The sequence below is a fragment of the Podarcis cretensis genome (genome assembly GCF_951804945.1).
Source record: "Podarcis cretensis genome assembly, chromosome: 7".
NCBI lineage: Eukaryota > Metazoa > Chordata > Lepidosauria > Squamata > Lacertidae > Podarcis > Podarcis cretensis.
The window spans coordinates 31457949-31485524 of NC_137176.1; the positions used below are offsets into that span (position 1 = coordinate 31457949).

Consider the following 27576-nt stretch of genomic DNA (forward strand, 5'->3'; position numbering starts at 1 on the left):
AAATGACTGAAAAATACACTTTCAATGTCCTGCTTAGTGTTGGCATAGGAAAAGGGGTATCATAGCTTTATGCTGAGGTCATATTGGGCTGCAATGGCCAGTACAAAGGAGAAATGTGGAGGGAATAATGTTTTGCACCTTATAGAAAAGAGGAGAAAAAAATTAAGTGCATACAGACATAGGTAAGAGCTTTTATTGTGACAAGAGAACCTTTTTCCATATGCGTGCATACTCTCTGTAATTCCAGTGTAAAATATTGTACTTGCACTAGCTTTTTTAAAACAAATATAAAAAATGGAAGAATTCATATTCTATTTTCTAATCGTGGTGTGTCTATTTGTAGGATACACTCGCGTCTGTTTATTGAATTTTATGGTCCCTTTCTTTGATGGTGCTTGCAGGTTTTCTAGGTAGAAATTATTTCATTATTATAATAAAACAATGTTTGATTCAAAATTTGAACAAAATTGTTTTAAAGAAATTGTCTGTATACCAGTACAAGTTTATTGTTTCAGTATACTCGTACTAATAAAAATAACAGTGCCAATTGCAAATAAGTGTTCTTTGTTGTGTATGAATTAAGAAAGACGTGGGAGTCAGTTTGTTTCATTTTTTAAAATAGCAGTTTGTCCATATGAAAGTTTACCCTGAGGTTCATCTTTGTGACAAGGAGGGTTTTTTTTTTTAAAAAAAAAAAATAGAATAATAAAACATATTTATTTTTTTCCATAATAAAATATACACAGAAGTTGATGCATATTGCATATAATTGCCATTCTGTTTTATATAAATCACAGTTCAATTCTATTTTCCAGTCCCCTGCCACACACCCAAATTCAGAAACTGGAACTTTAGTCATATAATGCATGCATAGTATGATTGCGCATTCTGAATTCATTTAGAGCTCATTCTGTTCCATTAATTATCTTTGTATTCATGCATCCTTAAGAATATGATACTTTGACATTTTATCCAGTTGTGTGTGATTTCAGTGGCTGCATCCAAATTGTATGTACCTTGAGGACTTGCTTTCCTAAAATCAAGGAAGAATGGAGGTAAGGGGAGGGGAGTGCAGATATTGTTGGGCTGTATGGTTCAATTTCCTTTAGGATGTTTATAGCAGTAGGGTCACTGGCAGAGCACAGAGCTTCAAGTATGACTTCCGGCAAGACCTTTCTGTGCAGTGTGGATCTGCAGCTGCCATGCCAAGAAGGGAGGCAGGACACAGTTAACTTCCCTAGGGGTCTGCCCACAAGGTAAGGGGACCCACTCACATAATACTGCAATATCCTCAGGTGGGGTTTAGGCTGGTGCTTGCTAAACAGGGATTCAAAACCACCTCCAGATGTTGGGCCTCAACCCCAGTTAACAATGGCGGTGGCCAGGGATGATGGGAGGTAGAGTCTTCAACATTTGGGAAGGCCAAAGATTACTACTAGCAGAAACTTCTCCCTTTCTTAGGTTATGAGGAGTGATAGGGCAGAGTGTCTTAAGGCAATTGCTTCCCACACCACTGCAGTAATGTAAGAACTGGCCTCCCTGGTGTGGCTTTTCCTGTCTATGCAATATTCTACATTGATTTAAAAAGTATCTGCACATTTCTAACAGATATATATGCATTATTTGTAAGGCATCCATTCTCTGCTTGCACAGGCATCTAGTACAATCTCACCACATGCTATTCAATTAGGTTTAAATAATTTTTTTAAGCGGGTCATTTCAGCTGCTCTTGTTGGTTCGCTTTCATGTGAAACCAGAAGTGTCTTAAGCAGGTACGTTGGTTTTAAAATACCATTGCATTGCAAGGTCATGAGAGATGTCCAGCCAATTTGAGGGTGGGAGCAGGCGTACCTAAATTTCCATTCTGCAGACTTTTAACACTTTTAAAATGATGGTGGAAACATAACCAAATCCAAACGTATCAAGTGTTGCAAAGCTTTGCCATGCAATGGAAAAGGTGATTCTGTTCTAGGGGGAATGTTAGGAATAGTTTGTTTCAAATAGAGAATGTATGTTTTTAAGAATCATATTCCTGTTTTATATTTAAATCATCCCAAAGGAGAAAATTTATTCTTCAGAACACAATCAATGAATGACTACTCACAAGCAAGCTCCAGTGGAACTTACTTTTCAGTAAAACTTACTTTTCAGTAAGTGTGGGTTCAAGATTTCAGTTTTGATGTTTAAAAATCATTCCTTTAAAAAATAACTTCCACTGTGCTTTCAGATCACTTGCATGTGTTCAGCTTTGGAAATGTTGTGGTTGTGAATGCCCAGCAACTACGCATATCCACTGTCAAGTTCCGTGTAGCACACATGTACAAGCTGTCAATTTCGTTACTCCAGTTATTATATCAAAGACTTGACGGCAGCCAAGTCCATAGGGCTGACAGGGAAGGACCTGTTGTAATATGAAATTTTCTGTCTCAACTGCTAAAGGACCATTTGTCTGCACCTTAAAGTCTCAAGATTAGAAGATAAAGAAATACTGGAGAGAATGAAGAGACATTTTTTAAAAAAAATCCAGTGCAAGTTCCTAAAATGTAATATATAATTAGACCACACACCTTCAGTATAGTTGGTTGCAGTGTCTTCCAGGATGGGAATGAGTACTTTAAAAGTACAACAGAGATGTGATGCTGTAGCTCTCAATATCCCAGAAAATTCAAACCTGCTAGCAAATTAGGCTGCTATCCTTTTCTGCTGTGGTTTTAAGACACTGTTCCAGTTCAGAAATTAGTGCGTACATTTGTATGCTCGCTTCTCTCTTTACTTATTAGATCATCTATGAAAGTAAAATAATCAGCAAATGACGAGTAGATTACATTTCTTCATTGGCATACTCCTACCTTTCTACCCACCCCAGTGTAAACTGGCTTTTCAAAGGAAGGCTGCTAATGACTCCAAGGGAGGGAGTGGATTACAAAAACTCCGAGACGGAAGCAGGAAACACCTCTGAGCTCCCTGTCAAATGCAGGAGGGAAGGCAGGTTTTGCCCTCAGTCTATCTATGAATGCAATTGTTCACGTTCATGTAAGAAAGTGAAGCAGATGCACCCTGGGACTTGGTAATTTCACTGTCCAGCACTTTAATGTTAGAGGCAGGCAGCCATCACTTATACTGGAGGAAAAGGAAGTCACAGCAGCAGAAGGCCTGCGTGACAACAAACAAACAAACCTTAGCCAGTGAACCGGCAGTTCCAGACTGAAGGTCATAACCACACTGCCCCTTATCTGAAAGGCCTTGGTTATGAGGAGCTGTGGAGCTGACTGGCGCCTAAAACTATGGAACTCCACTTACAACTTCCCTGCAAGTATTCTGTAGTGTCTGGAAACACTTGATCTTTGATAAATGGAATGAGGTGACTTAATCAGGCCCTAAACAATAGGAACCAAAAATATATATATGAAGCCGATGTTTGTCCTCTGTCCTTAACCAAAGGAATCTTGAGAAATATAGCAACCACCATTATCTTGGAAATATCCTACATGAATATAAAAGACATGTCCATTTCCTTTGTTTGAATGTCTCTGCCAGCAAAGCATTGCAATAAAATTAATATAACTATTTAATCAACAATTTTAAGAACATGAATATATCAGCACGCATTAAAAATCAAGTACTTAATGTCACAGAGAAAAGCAGCATTTTATTTTATATTTTTAGTTCTAGAGGTGTTGGCTGAAGGTTGGCATGCTGGGGCCACACTCCGGCAATGAGCACCTTCTAGTTTTCACAGTTGCTCTCCTGGCTTTTCTGACTTCTGCACCATGTTAAAGGAGCAGAAGAAACCGGTCAGTTGACTGTATAAAGCTTAGGTGGGTTTGCTCGTATTGGTAACAACTGTTCCAACAGAATGAAGATTTGACTAGATCAAACTATAGAATTCTCATTTAAATAGAGTGCTACTGTATTTTGAACAAAGAATAAATCATCATGGACATAGCTGAAGTGTATGGCTTGACCTCCTTAGGCTTAACCCCACCACTACAACAAACTTTTTTTTTGGGGGGGGCAATCAACCTTCTTCCTCTTCTAGCTTGAAGTATGCCAGCAAGAAGCCATCTTGCCCCCCCAAAAATGGAAGAGGGGGAGAACAGACAGCACGTTTTACAGCCCCACAGCTTTTTCCTCTTTGGCTAATAAGCTGTGCTGTGCTGCTGAGTTACCCGAATGAAAGTTGTCCTTCGACTAAGCTCCTTGAGTTTGGCAGCTCCCACGTAGGTGCAGGTAGACCGTAAGCCGCCCAGGATGTCACGAATGGTATCCTCCACATCCCCTCTGTAAGGCACCTCCACCGTTTTGCCCTCTGATGCTCTGAAGGTAAAGGCAGATTGATTTGCACTAGTAGGAGTCGTTCTTTTCAATGAACAAAAATCAAATTTCTCTAGGAATTTATTTTAAAAGTGCTTTCCTTAACATGCACTGGATGTGGGCCTTTCAACAGCACAAGCCGCCTCCAAACACATAATAGTTATTTTTGCTTGTACAAGACCCATCGCTCAGATAACATTAGATTGGTAAGGCAACCCTAGCAATGTGTTGTGCTGGTGGTGGTTGTGTAAAGGGGTAGGGAGAGGAGACAAAATTAAAACTGATAATGCAATTTTCTAAAAATGCTGTCAAAAAGTAATTTTAAGTCTGTACAGGGTTTTTTATACTTATGAAAACCTTCATAACATGCTTATTAGCTGATCCAATCTCCTTGACAGCTCCATGATGAGAAAATCACATTTTCTGGAGCATATCATGGCCTCTCTTGAGGTACTTTCTTCCAGTCAGGTGGGGGAAAAGATTATGCATCTTCAGTATAGTTAATATGAAACACAAATCTGAAACGGAGGCAAAATTATATAGTCTGAATTTCTAGGGCAGTCTGGACTATCTGACAAGGGCTCTTTCACTTGTTTGAAAGACAAGCTTTGAAAGGAAATACAGTGGTGCCCCACAAGACGAATGCCTCGCAAGACGGAAAACTCGCTAGACGAAAGAGTTTTCCGTTTTGGAGGCACTTCACAAAAGGAATTTCCTATGGGCTTGCTTCGCAAGACGAAAATGTCTTGCGGGTTCCTGCAGGTTTTTTTCCCCTTCCCCCCCCTTTTTCTAAGCCGCTTATCCGCTAAGCCTAAAAGCCGCTAAGCCGCTAATAGCGCTAATCCGCTAAGCCGTCAATGGGCTTGCTTCGTAAGACGAAAAAACCGCTAGACGAAGAGAATCGCGGAACGGATTCTTTTCATCTTGCGAGGCACCACTGTACAGGTGACAGCTTACTGATGGCCCAAACATGTTACTGCACCCGGAGATCCCTATTACATCCAAAAGAAACCAGGGGATGCTATCTCCTGAATACTGATTTTCTTAATTTACCATATATTTCGCCCCATAGGACGCACTTTTTCCCCTCCAAAAATGAAGAGGAAATGTGTGTGCGTCCTATGGGGCGAATGCAGGCTTTCGCTGAAGCCTGGAGAGCGAGAGGCATCGGTGCGCACCGACCCTTCTCGCTCTCCAGGCTTCAGGAAGCTATCCACAAGCCTTGCAAGCCCGGCGGGAGTTCCCGCGGGCTCACAAGGCTTGCGGGCAGCATCCTGCAGCCCCGGCGAGTGTCCGCAAGCCTTGCGCGCCCGGTGGGAGGTCCCGCCGAGCGTGCGAGGCTTGGGGCGGCAGCCTGTCGCCCGAAGCACGGGGCGCCCTCCGGAGGCTCCCCGTGCTTCGGGTGAGTGTCCGCAAGCCTTGCGCGCCCGGTGGGAGGTCCCGCCGAGCGCGCGAGGCTTGGGGCGGCAGCCTGTCGCCCGAAGCACGGGGAGCCCTCCAGAGGGTGCCCCGTGCTTCGGGCAGGTGTGCGCAAGGCTTGGGGCGGCAGCCGCAGTGGGGGGGGGGGAATAATTTTTTAAATTTTTTTTCCCCAAAAAAAACCCGAGGTGCGTCCTATGGGCCGGTGTGCCCTATAGAACGAAAAATACGGTAAATTATTCCCATTTAGTAAACAGAACTGGGTGTATGGTTCTTGTCCGACAGTTGTGCTTTGCACAGGATGCGGTGTGTGTTGCTAGAGAAAAAAATAATCCATTCTGTAATAAACTAGAAGCCAGATGCCACAATACCACACAGAGGCACAACTAAACCCATTAGGCTTAAGCATTCATTTCTCTTGCATTGGATTGGCCATTCCATATAATCAGGCTGCCTCAATTTACAAGACACTGGTCTGAATTCCAGACTGATTGCTAAGCGAGGATTCATTGCCCTTGTACTAGAGAGTTAGGGATACAGCCGTAACAGGTTGCACTTAGATCTCTGCTATTTGCTACCAGGGACAACATCCAAAAATGAGGGAGCTGGAAGAGTGGAACTTAATTCTGTGCCAAAATTCTGAGTGCAGCTGGTACCTGTATTCTGCAACACCTCCCACATGCTTCTTCATGGCTGTGTCAGAGCTCATTCCATAGAAGAGCTTCACCTTCTTGCCGTTTTTTTCAATAATCTCTCCAGCACATTGGTCATGTCCTGCAAACATGCCCCCGAGCATCACAAAATCAGCACCAGCTCCTGTGATAGAAAGAAAGAGGGTATTAAGAGTTGAGTATGCAGCAAAGAAGGCCAAAAGAGAGCATAGCTGAAATGCAATTCCTATCTGGCCAGGATGTATCAATAAAAGAAACCTAGTCATCCATGGGAATTTTATCTTTTTAAAAAAGCAGGACTTGGATTACATGAAATTATATGGAAATTGGCTCAGAAATGCTCATATATGTTTTCTACCCAACTGCTTCCTAAGGAAGGCCTTCTTCACACTTTGAGAACCAGGAGCAGAGAATCACAGAATTGTAGAGTTGGAAGGGACCCTGAGGATCATCTAGTCTAACCCCCTGCAATGCAAGAATATGCAGCTGTCCCATATGGGGATTGAACCTGCAACCTTGGCATTATCAGCAGTATTCTACCAACTGAGCTATCCAGACTAATGAAATGTTGTTGGCATGTATCTGCATGTACATAAGAACGTGATCAGAAGAAACAAGAATCCTGTGTTCCTTGGCCCAAATAAGAGACTAGTGAAACTTCCCATCTCAGCAGCTAAATGTGGTTGCCTCACCATTTGGAAATAGCTTCCATGCCACCATCATAAAGGCTGTGTGAAAGAAAGACGTAACAATTTTGTCGTTCATGTTCAACTAGAATCCTTCCGCCAATGGAAGACAGCTATCATCCCAACCTCTAGCATTTCTCCCCATTTTCTGCAGCTAGACCTCTTCAAGGGCAAACTCTGTTCCTGGATGATGATGATGATTACTGTACAGTGGTGCCTCGCAAGACGAAAAACTCGCTAGAGGAAAGAGTTTTCCGTCTTTTGAGGTGCTTCGCAAGACGAATTTCCCTATGGGCTTGCTTCGCAAGACGAAAGTTCTTGCGAGTTTTTTTCCTCCCCCCCCTTTTTCTAAGCCGCTAATAGCCGCTAATAGCACTAAGCTAATAGCCGTGCTTTGCAAGACGAAAAAACCGCAAGACGAAAAAACCGCAAGATGAAGAGACTTGCGGAACGAATTAATTTCGTCTTGCGAGGCACCACTGTAGTCAAATGCCAAGATCTAACATCTGTATTTCCATACATTTTGGGAAGTGGCACAATATTCATTGCGTTTAGATGAAATTAGATTATGTTTCGGGAAAACAAAGCTTAAGAAAGTAAAACAGTGGAACCGCTTGAAGTAGTTTCTTGCTTGCCCAATTCCAGGAAAGGTTCCTACTGAAATAAAGCCATTTTTTTCTAGTAGCAAGGCGTCCTCCTGCCTGCTTAAAACGTAGTGAGAAGTTGGAATAGCCTTAGCTATAGCTTTAAGGAAATGAGTGATGTCAACATGGGGGAAGCACCAAATTGAATTATTCTGGTATGGGAGGATTTTAACCAAACTGAGGGCTCATCCTCATTACCTCTTGTCCCATGCCTAGAAAGCATGGGTCTGGGTGGTTTCCCCCTTGTCATACTCCTTTCCCAGGAAAAACCTGCTCTTTAGCTCTAAATCGGAGGAAATGTTAATCCAGGGAAAACCCGAATTGCCATTTGCTCCAATTGAGCACTAAAAAGCAGTTTTCCCCAGGGAAAAACAGTGGGACAAGAGCTGTCGATAAACCCTAACAGTGCAATACCTAACTGTGTATTCAGAAGTCCTATTGAATTTCACTAAGGCTTACTCCCAAATAAGGCGGGTTAGGACTGCAGCCGAAAGCAGGGTGCAGAATCAGCACTTTGGTGGCACACATTCAACAGATTCAGAAGTGAGCATCATTATCCCACCTCCACAAAGATCATGTAACTGCATGTAGCTTGTATCCTGTGTCAATCAACAGCAGGTGGCTTGGTGGAGCAGCGGCACTTGCCTGACCTGACAGCCGAATCACTGCTGCTTACATGGAGGGGCAAGGTGGTGGGGAAAGCAGGATGGTGGAAACGCAGCAGCAAAGCCAATCTGCCGCCTTCCCCATTTTCGGCCAGGAAAGCAATATTCCTTTTTTGCAGCTGTGGCTTGTGGCTGCAAAGCAGTCCCAGCTTTAATTAGAATGGAAGAGCACACTCATGACTGCACACTTCTGAATGCACTTCTGATTTTTCCTTTGAAGTGTGATCACCTGATGTCACATGAAGCCAGATGATTGACAGGTGGGCAGCTCTACCTGCCTATCAAAAATAGTCTACAAGGGGTGGGGGCAGTTCTAGACCCAGCTCACTAGCCAGATGCAGTTTCCCACTCCTGAGCTAAGCCATGGTATGGATTAGTACGTGTGAACTAGGCCAGTTTCAGTCTGCGAAGTAGTTTCCAATCTGCTTCCTCTGAGTTATGTGGAAGATAAATGGGAGGTGAAATCTTTAATCAGACAGTAGGTCCTAATGCTCTTCACATTTCTCAAGCAGCAAACAATACTCACCAAAAGCTTTGGCAACATCTCCTGGACAGCTGCATCCTCCATCCTACATAAAAGAGGGAGAGAAGTCAGTGTCGAAGTTTGCATTTGTTGTAGCCCAATAGTTGTATCCAACGATACCACAAACGGTTCAATATCAATAGATAACTGTTTGGAATGAAATGACCACGCACCTGTCTAAGCTGGCCCATGGGAACAGGGAGATAAAGATTTGGCCCACCCAGGCCAAAAAGGTCCCCCACTCCTGTTGTGGCTCACCATGAATGAGCAGGGTTTTGTGGCAGGCACCTCACTTTTCCTCTGGCGCAAGTGGGAGTAACAAGCCATATTAGAAGGACGATGGTTTGTTTCTCCTGAATTAAGTATGATCAGAAAGCAAAGAACAGATTTTGACTTTAGGATCGTTTCTTTGGGGACGGAAACCACAATTCCAGATTCAGACATGGCATACCAGGCTTTGCTGCTTCCACTCATCCCAGAGAAGAAGTGAATTGGGAGTGATTGGGCAGTTGTGGCCTTAGCAAGCTGCCCATTCACCCTAAGCCATAAACCATGGTTTGCCAAAAGACGTGGATTAGGCCACTATGTTCAGACATAAATGGTTTTGGGTTTTTTTCATCAGAGAGGGCTATTAGAGGAGGGGACCAAGAAAACGTCCCTGCTTGAGCACAGATCTCCTTGGGCAAATTGCTCGGCTAATCCATCCATCAGCTGCTACATGCATATACCCTATAATATGTGATACTTAACCCTCAAATAGGGAGGGATGGAATACTTTGCTTTTCAGACACAGGTTAATTTGCCTCCTAGGTAGTTGCATATTTGTTAAAGAAACTACATGGGAGGGAGGAGGCACAATTTTACTGTCCCATTGCAGGTTGATTTTATTCAGTTTATTCAACATTCATAGAACTAAAGCCTTCATGAAATTCTCATTTCTTCAACTGTGGGGAGGAAAAATGCAGGAATATATATTCAGTCCGGAGACGTGATGGCAGGGGGCACTGCTCTTAACGTAGTCTATCATCTAACCAATATCTGACAGTGATCTGAATACTAATGCAGAGACGTACAAGAAGCAGATAAGCGTTCTACCAAATCCTCTAAATACTCCTCATTTTTTCTATCCTTTAAAAAGTGGTGACCAGACTAGACCACTAAACGGGACCCATCAACAGAATGCAGAGTCAATTCCAACTTCTGAGCCAGAAGTTAAACTCTTTGGATCTCTTGGTTCTATAATATTCCCCAGCCCTGAAGCTGGCTTTGCTACTTTTGGATACTGTGGAACCTCCACAAAATGGTTATCAAATTGGTTTCAGCTGGAAGGGCAGGTTGTTTGAATGCACCCTATTCCAAAGCAATGCTGGCTGGGACTCCCGTCTGGCATGATAAATACTGGCTCTTGCCACAAGAGGGCACTTCAAAATATATTCAGTCTCCCAAACTGACACAGTTAAGTCGCCTCATGTTGATTTTAGTAGGCCTCAAAGACATGTAGGAATTGGCTCTCACATTTTCTAAACTAAAGCCAGATTAGCCATTACTCCAACATCCTTGCAGCAGTTCCTCACTCCCTAATAATATATAGTAAAGCAAAATGTGTAATACGACACCATTACACCTCAGGTTTCCTTTTCCTTGTAAAGTGGACAAGTGTCAGAAACAGATATGAAAGCTAGGAGCTAAGTGGCACCTTAAACCTAGGTTATGGGCGCAACAATGGAATGTCTAGGCACAATTTTTTATAACAAGAATACAAAGATGAAAATAAATTAACTTGCAGCTAAAATACTATGTTCATTTTTCACATGATCTAGTCCTTCCCCTGCCCACCCCGCTAATATTCTTAAGAGGGTCTCTTCTCCAGTCTTCAGAGAGTAGCTGGGAGTGGGAAGACAGAAAAAGGTCCTCCTTTCCTTCCACTCTGCAGTTTTAATCTGAAATCTTAGGCTCAGTACTGTGCCCAGAGCTCAGAAAATGCTCGCCCTCATGAAATTCCCTGTCGCAAAATGCGCCTAGGACAATGGGAGTTTCGAACACTGAAAGTGGAGCAGAGATGGTGAATACTGGCATACAATGACATGAACATATTTTGCTCTAAGACACGTTACTAGAAGATGCAGGGACCCTGAGGTTGCCTCTTTTCCACAGCAGGTCACAGCCTAAGTAGCTGGAGCTCACTACAAAGTATGACAGCTGACTCCTTGGTTCTTTGCTGAGCTGCCATAGGAGGAAACCAAATAGGAACTAACCGGGTAGCTTTTCCATCATCACTCTGGCTTTTTGCTACAGGTTTGGACCAAATAACAGATCATCACAGAAGAACATTTTCAGAGGGTAGCTGGCTTAGTCTGCTGCAGCACAAAGATCCCTATGGCATATGAAATATTTCAAGAACTAAAGCCTACTTCATTCAGAAATATATACTGTTATAGATTTGGGGGATCCTCCTAAATGCTAGAAATTAATAAATGGTAGAATTTTGATTATCTGGAGTATTGAGGGGAAGATTGGAGGTCAGTGGGAAAGTACAGGCTAAGATTCCTTCCCAAGCCAGGGCCTCACCTGAGATAGAGGCGTTAACATGACAAAATGGGTTGATAGCCCATCTGAGAGCCTGAGCCTGGGAAGAGATGTTGCCAACTTGCCACAGTGGTGGGGTGTGGGTTCAAAGCGACAGGAGAGTTTTGAGCATGGTGTGCTGGGAAGAAGAGAGGGAGAAGAAAAACTGGGATCTATCTTGTGAAGGCTGGCTGGGAGAGATGCCTTGGACTCCAGGGCTGCACCACTGAGGGGACAAGACCCTCTTGAAATGACCATGCTGTAAGAACTGGACTCCTTCCACGCACGCCAAAGATGTAACTAAGTGAATAAACCATATTTCTTAAAGCTACAACAGTCTCCGCCATGTCTCTATTCTCCAAAACAACACAGACCCTGGGTGAGTGCCTGGAACCCCTGGGAATCTTGCATAGAGTGGGGGTGGAACATTACTTTTGTAACAATGCATATAGATACACATGCACACATAGAAAATATGAAGTGGGAGTTGAATGGCAATGAGATGCAAAAATTACAGTCAGTAACAGAAGAAAATATCTCTCATATGTCAAGAAGCTGCCTTATGCTAGGCCAGATTATCTGCCCAACTAGCTCAGTATTCTCAACTGTTGACTAGCCAAAGCTGTCTAGTCTCTTAGTTTCCCATGATCTGATTCTTTTAACTAGAAATGCCAGGGATTGAATCTGCATGTATTCTACCAGTGGGCTGTTAGGAGATCTGAATGCCCCAAGCAGTCATCAGAGTCCAACCACTTACAACAAAAGCAACTATAGAGTTAACAATTCTTCTTTTGAGACAATCTTTACAATTCTGAGAAATACGTAAAAGATTTGGCTCCTCATCTGGCATTTTAAAAGGGTATGAAGTCCCTTATATTATTTATCTGCAAAGATATGAACTGACATGGAAAACTAGCTCAAGTGAGGAAATAGGAACTTGTTAAAAATAATATTTTTTGTTGTCAAGCAAATAGTGTCCTAAAAACCAGCAGGGTTTATGAAATAGGAGATTCAGGTGTGTCTGCTTCAAAGGGGCAGAAAATTAAGAGGAGACAGTTGTGGTTTAGTCTTATTTCAATCACAGACATATTAACAAATAACTTTAGGAAGAAACCGAACAACACCAGAGCTTCATCTAGTGCAAACACCAGATAACCGAGGGGAAAAGGCCTTTGAGAGACCTAGGCATAAATTGCTGTTCTTCCTCAAGACATAGTGCTGGGAAACTTACTTAAAACATGTAACGTGCTGTGTTTGTTAAATAGCACTCTTTCCGTAAGAAATTCAAATTGTGGGTGGCCAGGGGTGGAATGAAGCAGCCACCTCAGGTGAAAGAAGGTGGAGCTTCTGCAGGTGCCCCAGCCGCTCTGCTGGAGAAGTGGCACTGGTATTGGTGCCAATTTCAGTGAGATCTCACCCCAAATCTCATGAGATCTCAGAGGGGATCAGAGCCAATACCATTTCATCAGCAGGGTGGCACAACAGCGGAGCAGGTGGTGCAGCAGTGGTGCTGGCAGAGGCAGGTAGCACAGAGGCGGGGTGAGCGGCAGCTTGGAGTGGCAAGGCACATTCCATTTCACCTCCAGTGGCAAAACGGGGTGTGCTGCCCCTGTGGGTGGCTTGACAACTTAGAACATAGGTGCTCCTGAGAAAATAAAGATGTTTCACTTCCTTGTGAAACTGGAACTCATCAAAACCTTGAACGTCAACTTCATGCACTTCAACCTCATATCACTAGTTTTTGACTAAGGCTCTTTTTCCTTACCAAGCTGCTACACATCCCTCTTGGAAAGTATAAATGAGATATGCACTTTCACAGAGTATTTTGCTACCTAAGGAGTCAGTTCACAAAACGGGGGTGAACTACTGGACACAAAGGCATGACTCAAAGGTTCATTTCTGAGCAGTTGGAAGTTAGGAACCAGAGTTTCTAATTCATGCCTTTGAAACACCCCTGAGCTCAAGAGGTCAGAGATGATTGTGGAAAGGGTTTCCTTAACATCTTCTTATTGGGATTTCATTCTATAACCCTGCCTTATTTATGGCATCTCCTGCAGATCATACTTACGGATATTATATGCCCCTTCAGTCCATGAGCAGAATCTGCACATTCAATCACTGCACTCAGCTGTGGATAACCCACACCAGTTTTTATCCGAGTGGTGCACACAGATCCTAGACATTAAAAACAAACAGATGGACAGATGAAACCAAAGCTATGGTATCTTATAGATTAGGGCAGGTGAAACCATCAGTTTGGGAGCACCCTGTGGGAGCAGCTCTGCCATTATGACAGCCCACACAGCTGCAAGGTTCTTTCCTTTTCAACTGGCACACCAAATTTTTACTTGCAGCAGAAGCACCTGACTCCACAGAAGGTGCCTAATAGAATTCAAAATGCCCTTGAAACCTTTCTCCAGTTTTATGAGGAACCACCGATTACCACTCTTTATGTACAGTTTGCCAACCAGCTGCTAATCCCCCTGACCGTGGTATCATCTAGCCTACATTTAAACAGGTTACCAACCCAAATATAACGGGAAACCCTGCCAAATACTTTGCATTCTCCCCAACGTCTCGGCCATGTTTAAGAAATGAACAGGAGGTCACAATGTTGCATATCCCCTTCCCTCTTCTGTACAAAATCCCTCTGCAAGCTTTTACTACAGTTAAGCATTGCATCAGCAATTAATGCTAACCAGAGTTCCCTCTTAATCAGCATCTGAAACCAGTGATAGCTATAATAATAATAATAATAATAATAATAATAATTTATTATTTATATCCCGCCCATCTGGCTGGGCCTGCAAGTGCCAATTCTGCAAGTGCCATTAGAATGCACGATTTTTGTAAAAGCTGGCAATGGAAGGGTGGGAAAATTGATATGAGGTGGGGAGAAGCAAAGATGAAGCCTCCTGATCTATGGTTAATCAGTTGGAAGTGTTAAGCCTACATCAGCTCAAACTATGCTTGGCTTACATTGATGTTGGTCTTATTTCTGGGGTCAAGGAGGTAAGGTTTCTAAAGACTTTTACAGGCAGGAAAACGGGCACTGTGGTCACTCTAGATCACCACAGGCTAAAGTGAAAGATGAGCCTACTAATTTCTGCCTAAAAATGATAGGACAGCCGGAAAGAGGCTTCCCCTCCAAGTCATGTGTATGAAAAGGTCGGGGTAGATGAGCCACCGTTTCCAAAAAATGGCTAACTGGTACAGCTTAAGCCAGTGGTTTTCAACCAGTGTGCCATGGCACCCTGGTGTGCCTTGAAGGATGGTCGGGAGTGCCAAGGGCAGCACTGGCCTGTGTCCCTCTTTCCTTCCCTCCCTCCTCTGATGCACTCTCATGTCTGGGCCTCCCAAAGGCTTGCACGGCTCTTTGTTGCTGCAGCCCTGGCTACAAGCTCCGCAGGTGAATGGTGCCTCTGGGGCTGGCCAGGGGGTGCTGGTTGCCAGGAGCTGAGGCAGCCTCAGAGCATGCAAGCAAGCAGGCGAGGGAGCCCAGCCTGTCCACCAGACCTTGCTGCTGGCAATAGTCAGACAAGTCATAGGCCCCTGTGAAGCAGTGTGAGGAGGCACCTCTTTTGGGGGCGGGGAGGGGGGAGCTCGGAGACGAGGGGCGGCAGCAGCAACTGCCCAGAGGGCTCCCAAGGAAAGAGGAGAGGAGGCTGAGAGAACACTCCACAAAGGAGAGTGTTTGAAAAGGGGCGAGAGGCTGCCAGCTCTTTAGGCAAGAGGTGATATAACTGAGCTCCTGAGCCCAGAATGTAGTTGGCCAAGGGAGGCATGGAATCAAAAAGGTTGAAAACCTCTGGTTGAAGGTGTTTTTAATTTTGAAAGATGGGCAATTTATTTCATGGCATTGAAACACTATAGCACAGCATGATCACTGGGCACATGAGAATAAATAAATCACTGGTGGTGATTTATTTATTCTCATTCATTCATTCCTATAGCAGTTTTAGTGTTTAAAGTACATGGCAATCCTTGTTTTATTCATCCTATAGTGACCCAGCAAAACAGGAAACTACTGGTCCCATTTTACATATGGAGATCTAAGGCTCAGAAGATGCAATCTGCCAAGCGCTATTTGGCAAATCACTGACTTCTGGCAAGAGACAATCAAGGCAATTTAGAAGGGGGAACACAATCTCCTCAACCCAAACTCTCTGTAGCATCATCATTTTTGCTCTGAACCCCATATCCAAATGGAAAAAGGAGCACCCGGTTATGGAATGTAAAGTTAGACTATACCAACATCATGGTGAGTCATGGCTACCCAGGTCCACAGGATTATTATAGGAAATAAATAAATCCTCAGAGAATAAATATACCCAACATGAATGCAGAAACAAGTGTCCCAGGCACATAAATATAAAACTGCACTCTCACTGTGCACTGCCAATCAGCTTACCTGGTCCAATTCCAACTTTGATAATGTCTGCTCCGGATAGAATAAGTTCTTCCACCATCTCTCCAGTCACCACATTACCTGCCTGAAACACAGGCAAGAACATCAATCCAAAGTTGAAAGAAACACTGAACAAATGCTTGGGTTAACGGGATTGTTATTAGTGTTGTTATTCAATAATTCCATATACAGTTTTGTTTATATGAAGAAATTGAGTTTATTTCCCAAACAACTACACTAATTTAAAGTGTGTGTGTGGGGGGTGATTACTGTATTAGGATATTTGTGCCAATTTATAACCTGGATCAACCAAAGACATTTTGCTCCTTGAGGACAATGGGGGAGGGGGACACCTATAACAGTTTTAGGAGGCACATGGGGAGAAGGGAAAGGGAGAACGTTCCATTTCACAAGCAGAAATCCTTGTGCTGATGGAACATTTACCTTAGCGCTATATGCTGCAATTCCACTCTAGGCAACCTTCAACACGTCATTATCCATAATTATGCATAAACTTTGTAGTTTAACATAGCATTCCCCCATCGCCAAAGCCTCTTGCCAAGAAGCAGCTTTCAAAAATCCCTTGAGTTTAATAATGCTCTGCAGTTCAACAGGGGGCGTGGGCTGAAAAAGAACATGGCTGAACAGCCTAGGAAGCTAGATCCTTGGTCCATCAAGCCTAGTACTGTCTGCACCGACTGGCAGCAGCTCTCCAAGGTTCTGGATATTGAACCTGGGAGCTTCCTCATGCAGATCATCTGCTCTCACACTCCAGCTACAGCCCCTTTTCTCCAAGTCACATTGCTGGATCATAGCTACTGCGCTCTAATCTTGGGAACCCCTTTGGGAATGGGAATGGCAGCAATAGTGATATTTAATAGAAGGATGCATAAAGAATTCAATTCTGTGGAAATAGTGGGGCTGCAGTAGTTGCATGGCCTGAAACTGGAGTGGCCAGGTGACAAGCTACACCTGCTGAAATTCCTTCTTCTATATAACTATTACAGATGCAGGAACCCTGTCCTCTTCTTCACCAGGCCATCCTCCAAGAAACACGCTTATTTGAATCAAGAAAACATCTCACCGAATTAAACCCATCCATCTCTCCACTTTCCTCATCACACCTACCATGATTGTGTGCTTGGGGAATCTGATGCGGACAGCTTTCACGAACTCCACAAAGTATTCTGAATAACCATTGGCCACATCCAGGCAAATGTACTTGATAAGGGGAATGGCCTCTATGATTCTGGTCATCTTCTCAAAGTCGGACATGCCACTGCCTGAGCTCACAGCTACATGCTGGAAAGAGAGGGAGGGAGTGATCAGCAGCAGCTTTTATTGAAACGAGGTCAAGAGCATTTTCTGTGCATCTATTTGAGAGAGGAAGCCAACTGGGACCATAAAATATTAGTGTATACCTCCAGGCTGGGGGAAGAGATTTGGCCAAATCTGAAGATCGAGTGCAATGTAAGAGAAGTTGGAATTTGTTTCTGGAGCTTGGAACCGTGGTATGAGAATTAATCAAAATCTTCCATTCCTAGTTATGCAGTCTGCTAATCTATGCATGATATTCATTCCTCTGGAGCATGTAACACTTTGTCCTCCTTTCTTTGCCATTTAAAATTTTTCTATCTGTAAAAACTCCTGTTTGTGTTCAGTGATGTTGGCAAAGAAAAATTATTGGTAGCTTCTGTCCCATATCCAAACTCTTTCTTAGTTCATCTCCCACTCCCCTGGTCCTTTACAACATTGTCTTGAATACTGTACACTGTTTTCTATTTTAGTTTTCTTTTCAAGCTGTTTTTAATATTCCCTCTGCAGCAAAAAAAAACCTATTTTCTAGCCACTTCTGTCATTCCAAAACAAGCCAGGATTTAGCTCATAAGTTAGCCATAGCTTCACATTATGTGCGAACTACAATTAACAGCATACCCAGAAGCCAGGATATTAAGCCACAGTTTAAAGATGGGTTTCATAGCAACCCAAAAGGCAGCCAAAGGCCAGCTATGGAGCCACTGGCAGCAGTGTTAAGTGGTGCTCTGCCATGATGGAGGGAGGCCATCAGTAGGATGGCATTCGCACCACTGGAGGTCTCCCTAGCAGAAGACTTCAGAAGGAGTCCTGCCACAAATATTCATTTGTTAGCACTCAGGAAAACTGGGCAGTCCAAGGGTGTGCTGGGATATGATGGTGAAGCTATGGATCAACAAGATTTAAGCCCTCTTATTTCCTCAACACACCATCACGCAAAACTGAACTTGGAATTGAATTTCCTACTCACTGGAAGAGGGCATTTAAAAAACAACTTTAAGTAAAACAAGAGTGGAACCAGTCACGGTAAACAATACTGAGCTAGATAGAACAACAGCCTGTCTCAGTATAAGGCAGCTTCACTAGGCTAGTGCCATCAAATAAAATGAAATAAATATCTAGCCTGCTTGGATTATTTTCCTCACTCTCTAACTTACTCTATGCTAATCTGACACAAACTTGAAAACTTCATTATCACCTCATTCACTTCAGTGATGCTGATGCCCTGGCAAATGGTATCTTCACTCCTGCTCTGAATTTAAAATTTAAAATTCAGCTTTGTAATTCGGAATTTATGTGATGTGATTTGATTTGATTTGATTGGTTGGTTAATAAAAAAAAAATTTTTTAAAAAGAAATGTCCCAGAACATCCCATTCTCCCCCCCACCCCACCCCAGTATCACAAGTATTACCAAAGTTTTCAGGGAATCTTTCTTTCTCACTGTTACCTGTCTTCTATCTTATTGTCTGGGCCCTAATTCTCAAAGTGCATGCTGTTTCAGAAAGAATTTCATAATCTATCATAATGACATTTGGGCTGATTAAAATTGCTGCATCAAATATATGTTTGCCAGTCTTGGTTTGAATTTACAGAATTATGTTCCCTGGCTCCAGTCTAATTTTGTGGAAATGCAACCATACCTATTTCATCCATTTCAAATTTCACTGCCAACATTCTATTAAAAATCTCATTAACTGTTCCCTCTTGCTGTAATGTTATTCAAAGAAAGATGCTCATTCATGGGTGTAGGCAAGGAGGGCATGGGGGCAGTTGTCCCCCCATCGAGTAAAACAATATAAGCACTTAACTAACTGACCAAGCATGTTGGTCCTGCCCCCCTAACAAAAGTCCTGCCCCCTCCTCAACACAAATCCTGGCTACGCCCATCCATTCGTTCTTAGTTTACTGGAGAAAGTTTTGTTAACACACTTTCCCCCTAACTTCTATGAACGTTTGCTACAGCTAAGCTTTCTTTGTAATGGTTCTATTATATACATTATATTCCCCATAGGAATGCTAATAAACCACTTAGCACAATTATTTTAAGAACGACGTTGCTCCCCTTACAAAACCATTTCTTGCAACCAATACATGTTGTTTTCTTCTTTTTCCATTTTGTATGTGTGCAGTTTTTCCCCAAACTCCCAAGTTTAGAAAGCAGTAAATGCACTTAATAATTAATAGTGTGAAAATATACCTCTAGGCATTCTGGGTGATTGCTTGCAAACAGCTCCCACTGTTCCAGAGAGTAATGCTTGTGAATTGCAGTGAACATTGCATACTAGAAAAAAAGAAACCAGGTATTACCCTACAATCTCAGGCAGCAACGCACACAAAAAGACTACATGGCTACAAAGCAAGAATATGTTATGGGATCTTATTTTTTAAAAAAATTAAATTAGTTTTTATTAAAGATTTTATTGTGTAACAAAACAAGCAAATAAAGAAAAGTACATATAGTGTCTCCACTTTCAATTTGTAGTCTTTTTCACAATTTGTTTACATTCAGTATGAGACACTGTTGTCATATTCATGGTTTAACAGGTATTTAGAAGTACTTGACTTTGCTCCTACTTTCCCTGTTCGCAACACAGACAAGTCAAAAGAAAACTGGAATCTAAAATTATTTTTCTTCAAATATGTTTTTTGTTTGTTTGTTTTGGAAACAATGGACCAGCTCAGGTAACACACTTCAGGGTTTTATTTTTCTTTCCGTTTTGCAGGAGAATTAAAAAGCACTTACTTTAGTCATAACCTGTGCCATTTCAAAAGTGCCTACGGTGTCCATATTTGCTACTATAATGGGGATCCCAGTGTAGGTTTGCTTAGAATTACGGAATGTGAAAGTACGCATAAGATCCACCTGTAAAGAAATAAATGCATATTTTAATCAGTCTTTTGTACCAGCAAAGAAATACAGCTTTTATACACTATTCAGTGGTGGGGGTTTCACTAAATGTAGAATTGAGGCCTAAGATTGTAAACATAAAAGGAAGGAAATGCAAACTTGTATTTCTAAGCAAGCCAATCCCAGATTTAATGCTTATCCAATTAGGAACATGTTGTATTGTATTGTTTTTATTTTTTGTAGTGTTTAAATTGTTAATAAATATTATTTTTTTTTAAAAAAAGGAACATGTCCTCAAGATGTTCAAATCAAGTTCCTTTTTTCTAGTTTTCTACTACATCCCATTTAAGTTGTTGGCTGGTCTAAAGTAAGTTAAGGACCTGAAATTCTCAAAGTCACCTAGAGCTGAGCTGGAAGTGCCCACTTTGAAGAGTTCTTGCCAAATATTCTTCACGATTTTTTTTTAAATTGAGACTTGGCACTCCAAGCCCAATGTCATTACGGAGCACGAAAAGTAGCAACAACAACAAACCTTTAGGAAAAAAGGAAAAAAGCCATGCTACTGCTTCCACTAATGGTAAGCTCCATCTCCAATAATTGTTGCAATATTTCTTCTCGCTCTATACAAATTTGGTGAAACGGCCCCCAAATGGGCTGAACGAAGGCCTTTAATGCACAGCTCTACCATCAACACACAGACACCAAACGGGTCTTCGCAAACGCTGTCAAAGGGTTCGCATCTCCCCTCTGTTTGCTGTATGGGAGTGCTTTGGGATCAAGGTCTTCTTCTGGATGCTTAAACTGGCCAAGAATGCATTTTATCAGCCTTGGCCTTTTCAATAGCTTACCCCTATTCATGAAAGAGAATGGTTTGACCCTCATACTGCATGTCCTAGTAACCTTCCATCCAAACTGCAATACAGAGAGCCACACTTCAAGCCTGTTCACAAGTTATGACTGGTCCACAATACAACAGCCATGTGCGATTACAGGGGTTAGATGCAGGAAACAATACTAATTTTATGTGAGCTACATTGGTTGCCAGTTTACTAGCATAAAGCGCATAAGGGGTTTACTAGCAGGATAAACTCAATTTTTACTTTTATCCCACTTTATACTCTACCCCCTAGGTAACTTGAGAGAGCATCTTTTCCATATGTACTTAATAAAATCCAACTCAGTTTAATCATCAGTTAGCCTGGTGGTCCACAGATTATAGAACCAGCTGCCTGTTCCATACAAGACATTGCCTCTTTTAAACAACCTTTATAGGTTTGTCTTTTTAAATAGGCTTTTGCTGTTTAATATGCCCAATGGTTTTGTTTGATGCTCTGCCTCAGTTTTGGGATGGTTTTATTGTTATCGCTTCTCAGCCTATTAGCCAAGATGAGGTGAAAACACTATTATATTTTCTGTTAACTGCTGTTCTCTACCTTGAAAGGCAGTGTATTGATAAGCAGACTATGCATCTCCCAAATAAATAATTAATAGGTAATTGTATAATGCTGGACCTCATTCATTACAAGCAGGACCTGTATCCAATGTCTCCCCAACCTCCCTGATTTTTTGTTGGCAGCAACCTAGGCTCATCCTTACAAGTCAGGAATTAAAAGAAAACAGAAGTCACAGAGGGGGACATAATGTCTGCCTCCCTCTTAACTCATGAGTAAAGCGATACCTAGAATTAATCCAATAGCCAACCAAATGGATGAGTTGAAAAGGTTTAAAATATTTGTTACCCACATATATATATACAAGTTCTTTGGTCCCTGCTTTGCAGCATTCTCCCCTTTTAATATCCTCAACTCAACATCTAAGACTACAACTCCCATCATCGCTGGCTAACAGGACCAGTGGTCAGGGATGATAGGAATTGCAGTCCCAAAACATCTGGAGGGCCGAGTTTGGGGGTGCCTGATCTAAGAGCAGGATCACACCTGCCTTCCCCACTCTTATCCCATACATCTGAGAGCTAGCTTGTGGTCCATGAAGAATCTCCTATGAATTATACAAATAATCAATAGCTAGTGTTCCTTTTCCTGAGAGAGAAGCAGCATATTCAGAGTTACTCTAATTACCCATAACTTCTGTGGCTAAATTCCCACATTTTCTCTATAATAATAATAATAATTTATTATTTATACCCCGCCCATCTGGCTGGGTTTCCCCAGCCACTCTGGGCGGCTTCCATAGAAACAAAAAATACACTAAAATATCACAGATTTAAAACTTCCCTGAACAGGGCTGCCTTAAGATGTCTTCTGAATGTCAGGTAGTTATTTATCGCTTTGACATCTGATGGGAGGGCGTTCCACAGGGCAGGCACCACTACCGAGAAGGCCCTCTGCCTGGTTCCCTGTAGCTTTGCTTCTCGCAATGAGGGAACCACCAGAAGGCCCTCGGCGCTGGACCTCAGCGTCCAGGCAGAACGATGGGGGTGGAGACGATCCTTCAGGTATACTGGGCCGAGGCCGTTTAGGGCTTTAAAGGTCAACACCAGCACTTTGAATTGTGCTCGGAAACGTACTGGGAGCCAATGTAGGTCTTTCAAGACCGGTGTTATGTGGTCTCGGTGGCCGCCCCCAGTCACCAGTCTGGCTGCCGCATTCTGGATTAGTTCTAGTTTCCGAGTCACCTTCAAAGGTAGCCCCACGTAGAGCGCATTGCAGTAGTCCAAGCGGGAGATAACTAGAGCATGCACTACTCTGGTGAGACAGTCCGCGGGCAGGTAGGGTCTCAGCCTGCGTACCAGGTAGAGTTGGTAGGCAGCTGCCCTGGATACAGAATTGACCTGGGCCTCCATGGACAGCTATGAGTCCAAAATGACTCCCAGGCTGCGCACTTCTTCTACCTTCTACTGTTGTGAAATTGTTGGCTCCTCTTTATCACATACACAGCCCAACAAGACAATGACAAAAATCCACCAACAGCATACAAATCAATGGCTAACCTGATCCAAAACATGCACCCACCCCACTCACACATGAAAACAAAGATCACCACAGCCAATCACAAACAAACAACCACACCCTAGGCCAACCGCAACCTCCCTCACCACCAAAGGAACACAAGTGAATAGCAGAGAACCTGAACAAGTGGCGCTGACACAAAACCCCAAATATATTAAGTATAATAGAAACATTGCCACCCGAACCCACCCCCACTCACCTTCCCCCCCCCACCTCGTTCCCCCTCTTCTTCCTAATGTCTCAACAAATGAAACTGATCTGTAAAAAATGTTACGGGGAGGGGGAGGAAGAGAGAGAGAGACACTGCACATACTTTTGTAAACCAAGAAAATCTTTAATAAAAATACATTTTAAAAAAAGAAAGCAACTTGCATGTTACCATAAGCAGTAGGGTCAAATTAGGCAGCCAGGTATCCCTTAATTTAGAATATTCTCCTTTGTTTCAGAACGGAATGTGGCAAGCAAAACAGAAGTCAATCCTAAACAAACATGCCACCCAATTCTATACACAATTACAACCCATAAGTTGGTAGCCAACTGGACTTGTAGGTCATGACTAACCTACACCAATTATTTCAAAGGATATGCTCTAAGTAAGTCAGCACAATCCTAACCATGTTTACTCTGAAGAATATCCTAAATGAAATAAGGCCTAAATTAATAGGGGTTGGATTGAAGCCTTATTCTAAAGTAAATACGTACAGACTGAATTCTTACTTGGATGCAATAACCGCTCTACCCATTACACCAAAACAAACAAGCATGTGGCTTTATTTTGCAGGAAAATGCTGTTAGCTCGTTTACTTGTATGATATACACAGCTGGAAACATTACATATAACACTTTGGGTGTAGATGCAAAACACCTGATGGCATGTATATCTTAAAGCAGCCTAAACTTTCTTCCATTGAAATCTATGTTAATGATGGCTACAAAAAGTTGGTTTTAAATTAAAGCTATTTTTCTCATTTAAAAAACAACAACTGGGTACTTTTATTTAGTCCTTACAGTACCCCATAGCATAGGCAATACAAAAGTGCCACTTATCTTTGGAATGTTGTTCCAAGTTGATAGGTAGATCATACCATGTAGGTCATGGTAAGCCTACTGGGTCAACAGATATGTAACTCCACATTCCAGAGGGATTTCCTACAACACTATTCTGGTTACAGAGATATAATGCCTGTAGTGTTGCTGTTTTTGAAAATGCCTTTACCAGTAGCAATGGTTGCTGGTCAGAGAACAGATGTCTCTACACAGCCTGCAGTCACAAAGCATTCATTCCAATATGATGGAGTGAATTATTCAACCACAAAGTAGATTGCAGGGATTTTAATAACACAAGAAAGAAGATTGCTGCTTTTATTGACAGCTGACCAAACAGAAGACCTGAGTATGCATGTGCATTAAGAAACCTGTTGGATCAGACCAAATGCGCATCATCAAAGCCTAGCATCCTGCTACCCAAACTGGGCAACTGGGCAAGGCAGGCACACAACAGCCTTCTCTAGCTGTTGCCCCCCAGGAACTGGCATTTAGTAGCACACTCCTCCTGTGAGCATGGAAGTTCCATTTAGCCACCATGGCAAGAACTATGTTGCAGACCTATTCTTCATGGATGTAGCTATTCCTCCCTTCCCTCCACCCACACAGTCTTATTTAATATGGGATCTTAAATATCAATTTATATTTAAAAGTTAATTAACTAAATCTGCTTTAGTGTTGAACATCCCATAAACTGATGCTTTGCAACCACATACATACACAGCTACAGCTAAAAGTTAATGCTAGTTTCAAAAAATAAAAATGGAAGCTTTTTTTATTTGGAAGCTGTCAGTTTACAAAAACACAAAAGTATTTGCCTTCCCCTCCGTTGTGTATGTGTGTCCTGACCTGCCTTGTCCTCACAGAACAGCTTCTCCCTGATATTACTTTCCCTGGAAACTGCAGGCTTGCGATGCATGGCTTGTAATTTGAGTCATCGGGCCTCCCCCCCTCCCGTCCACCCATTAGCCAGCAAATGATGTGTCACGCCGGCAGTTTCTCCGCGCCTCTCTGCAAAACAATCCCGAGCACAGTTCTACCCAACTCTAGGTCACCTTCTTCCATCCACTGTATTTTCTTGCAAAGTAGCAGCAGCAGCAGGAACAACAACAATAATAACAATAATTAAAAACGTGTTTTAGACAGATGCCCCTATCAGGACAGCACAGGCAGTTCTTAGGGAGAAGCGAGGAGCTCACGTTTCACGTTTGCAAGGGCTCTTTCTTTGCAAGGAGGCAAAAGCTGCAAAGGAGAAACGGGAAGGGGGGGAGTGCTGCCCGCTGTGTGATTTTATCTTAGTACGCAAGAGTCCACCTAACCTCACCCGTGAGGTAACATATGGGGGGGGGGGGATGTGGGTTGCTTTATTCGGGGCCGCAGCGGGAAAGACAAGAGGCGGGAGAGAAGCAGACAGACAGCGCTCATTAACCCGTTAACTTGGGAAATGCAAAAACCAAGAGAAAAAGAGGTTATCTACCGGAGTTAGATGCGAAGTATTAAGGGGAAAAAAGCATGCTCGTTTGGAAAGGCCCCCACCTCTGCTCTGCTTTTGAGGCTGCTTCGCTTAGGTCTAACCAATACATCTTTAAAGTCCAGTTTGAGATCGGCATCTACTCGGGGCATCTCGCCGGTTCAGCTCGGGTGCAGGAGGGGCGCTCCTCGCCTCAGGCTCTCGGGCTGCTGTTGCTTTGGCTTCTCTTACCTCCCGCGGCGGCGGCGGCGGCTCTCGCTCTCTCTCTTTTTGTTTGTTTTGCTTTGGTTAGGTTTGCTTTGGGTTTTTTGCCGGTCAGCCCGAGTCTGGGGCGGGCAGGACAGAAGCAACCGAAGCTTGTTTTCTTTGCAGAGCGAGTATTTATAGGGAGAGCCGAAGGCGCGCGAGACGGTGCCGGATCCCCATCGCTGCTTTATTAGGAACGGGCTGCTTTTGGAATGTGCACAGGCGGCGCGGGGCAGGTCAGGTGGCCTCGCCGCCCGGCTCCTTTCCCCCCTCGGCTCGCCGGCTGCTCCGTGGCTCTGTGGGTGCCTGCGCGCTGCTACAGCAATGCAGCTCCAGGGGAGGCGAGCCGGAGACGCTGCAGCACTTCCAGGCGCCGGCAGCTGCAGCTTGCAGCAGCACCATTAACGTGATCTATAAGGCCGCGGCCAGGGGAGAAGGGACCTTTCAGGCGAGGGAATCAGGCACCGGGGCAGAAGCGGAGTGGGCGAACGCAGCTCCAAATCGGAGGAGGAGGAGAATTAAGGGCAAGCCAAGGGCAGAGGAAACAGCGCGCGGCCATGTGACCCTCCCCAAATCTTCTGCGTTTATGCACTTGAACTTCGTCCTCCCTTTCTCTTTTTCCCACCCTCAGCCTGCTCCAGTTTCTTGTGTGTTAGCTCCTTGGGGGGGGATCCCTCACCCTAATTCCAGCTTTCTTCATTTGCTGCTCTGCCAGTCAGTTATGAAACAGCTTTTCTCCCCCCCCCCCTCTCATTAAAGAAATAGACCACAGTTGCAGGCAAAACCACAGCCATACTAGTTTCCCCCACCCCAGTATTATCAATTGAGCACGTGAGGAACGTTACACTGACTTAAGACACTGACTCTGTCACCACTCACCAAGCTTCGTGGGCTGTGAGGGTTATTGAGGCCACATTCACTTAAAAACACTATGATAGCACTTTTAGCACTCATGGCTTCCCCCAAGGAATTCTGGGAGCTGTAGTTCATTATAGATGCTGAGCGTTGTCAGGAGGCCCCTGTTGCACTTAACAGAGCTGCAACTCTCGAGTTGCTGTAGAGAGGGATTGATTGTTAAACCCATTTTTCTAAAAAAAAATAAATGTTAAGGGGTACTCTCATTTTCCTGCTCAGATTTAAATGCTGCCCCTCAATGAGGCCAAACTTAGATTCACAAAATGTTTAGGGGTATGCGTACTCCCCCAGAAAAACCACTCAGAATTGACATTCTGTGAGGGGAATAGGGACCTCCTTCCAACTCCCAGCGCCCTTAACAAACAGCTCTTATGACCGATCAAAATGATATCATAGTGCTTTAACTGTATGGTGTGAATGGGAACTTGAGTTCTAGTCACTACCATTGCCCTGACAAGGATGCAGAAACACAGATTATTTTCCCTGGTTATTTTGCACATTTGGGAGCTCACACCTACTTCTGTAGTATGTGGAATATGATTAATAACATTTTGCCATATTACATACCAAGGTTTATGCCACTAAAAAGCCTGGCTTACCTAAAGCTAAGAGTTCCAGCAACTTGGGCCCCAAGAAATTATCTGGCAAAAGTGAATATCGGAAGGAAAACAGTAGGCTGTGTTTCAGGAAGGATCTTTTGAGTTAATGCTGTGTCTCAACCTGTAAAAGCTTTAGTCAGACATGATTTGACTACAACACAGGCAGCTTGGTGTGGCAATTCCATACAACCAGGGCTATTTTCCCAGGGGAAACTTACAGGAACTCTGTTCCGGCACTTCTCAGGTGAGCACCATTGCCATTCTAAGAGAACA

At 43.3% G+C, this 27576-nt stretch overlaps 1 protein-coding gene across 4 annotated transcripts; it reads right to left on the reverse strand.

The window, feature by feature from the left end:
* Positions 1 to 3629: 3629 nt before the first annotated feature.
* GMPR (guanosine monophosphate reductase) lies at positions 3630 to 26794 on the reverse strand. Of its 4 annotated transcripts, none has more exons than XM_079983299.1 (9): positions 26669 to 26794; positions 19955 to 20074; positions 19409 to 19492; positions 17024 to 17197; positions 15899 to 15980; positions 13556 to 13662; positions 8926 to 8968; positions 6390 to 6549; positions 3630 to 4317 (listed from the first exon to the last, which is right to left on the reverse strand). In XM_079983299.1, exons 1-9 carry the CDS (start codon positions 26777 to 26779, stop codon positions 4140 to 4142), a joined length of 1059 nt encoding a protein of 352 aa, XP_079839425.1. In that variant the 5' UTR covers positions 26780 to 26794; the 3' UTR covers positions 3630 to 4139. The 4 variants fall into 4 exon arrangements, with proteins under 4 accessions (XP_079839425.1, XP_079839426.1, XP_079839427.1 ...); XM_079983300.1 differs by lacking the exon at positions 26669 to 26794 and adding an exon at positions 25609 to 26574; XM_079983301.1 differs by lacking the exon at positions 26669 to 26794 and adding an exon at positions 25272 to 25290.
* Positions 26795 to 27576: the final 782 nt, after the last annotated feature.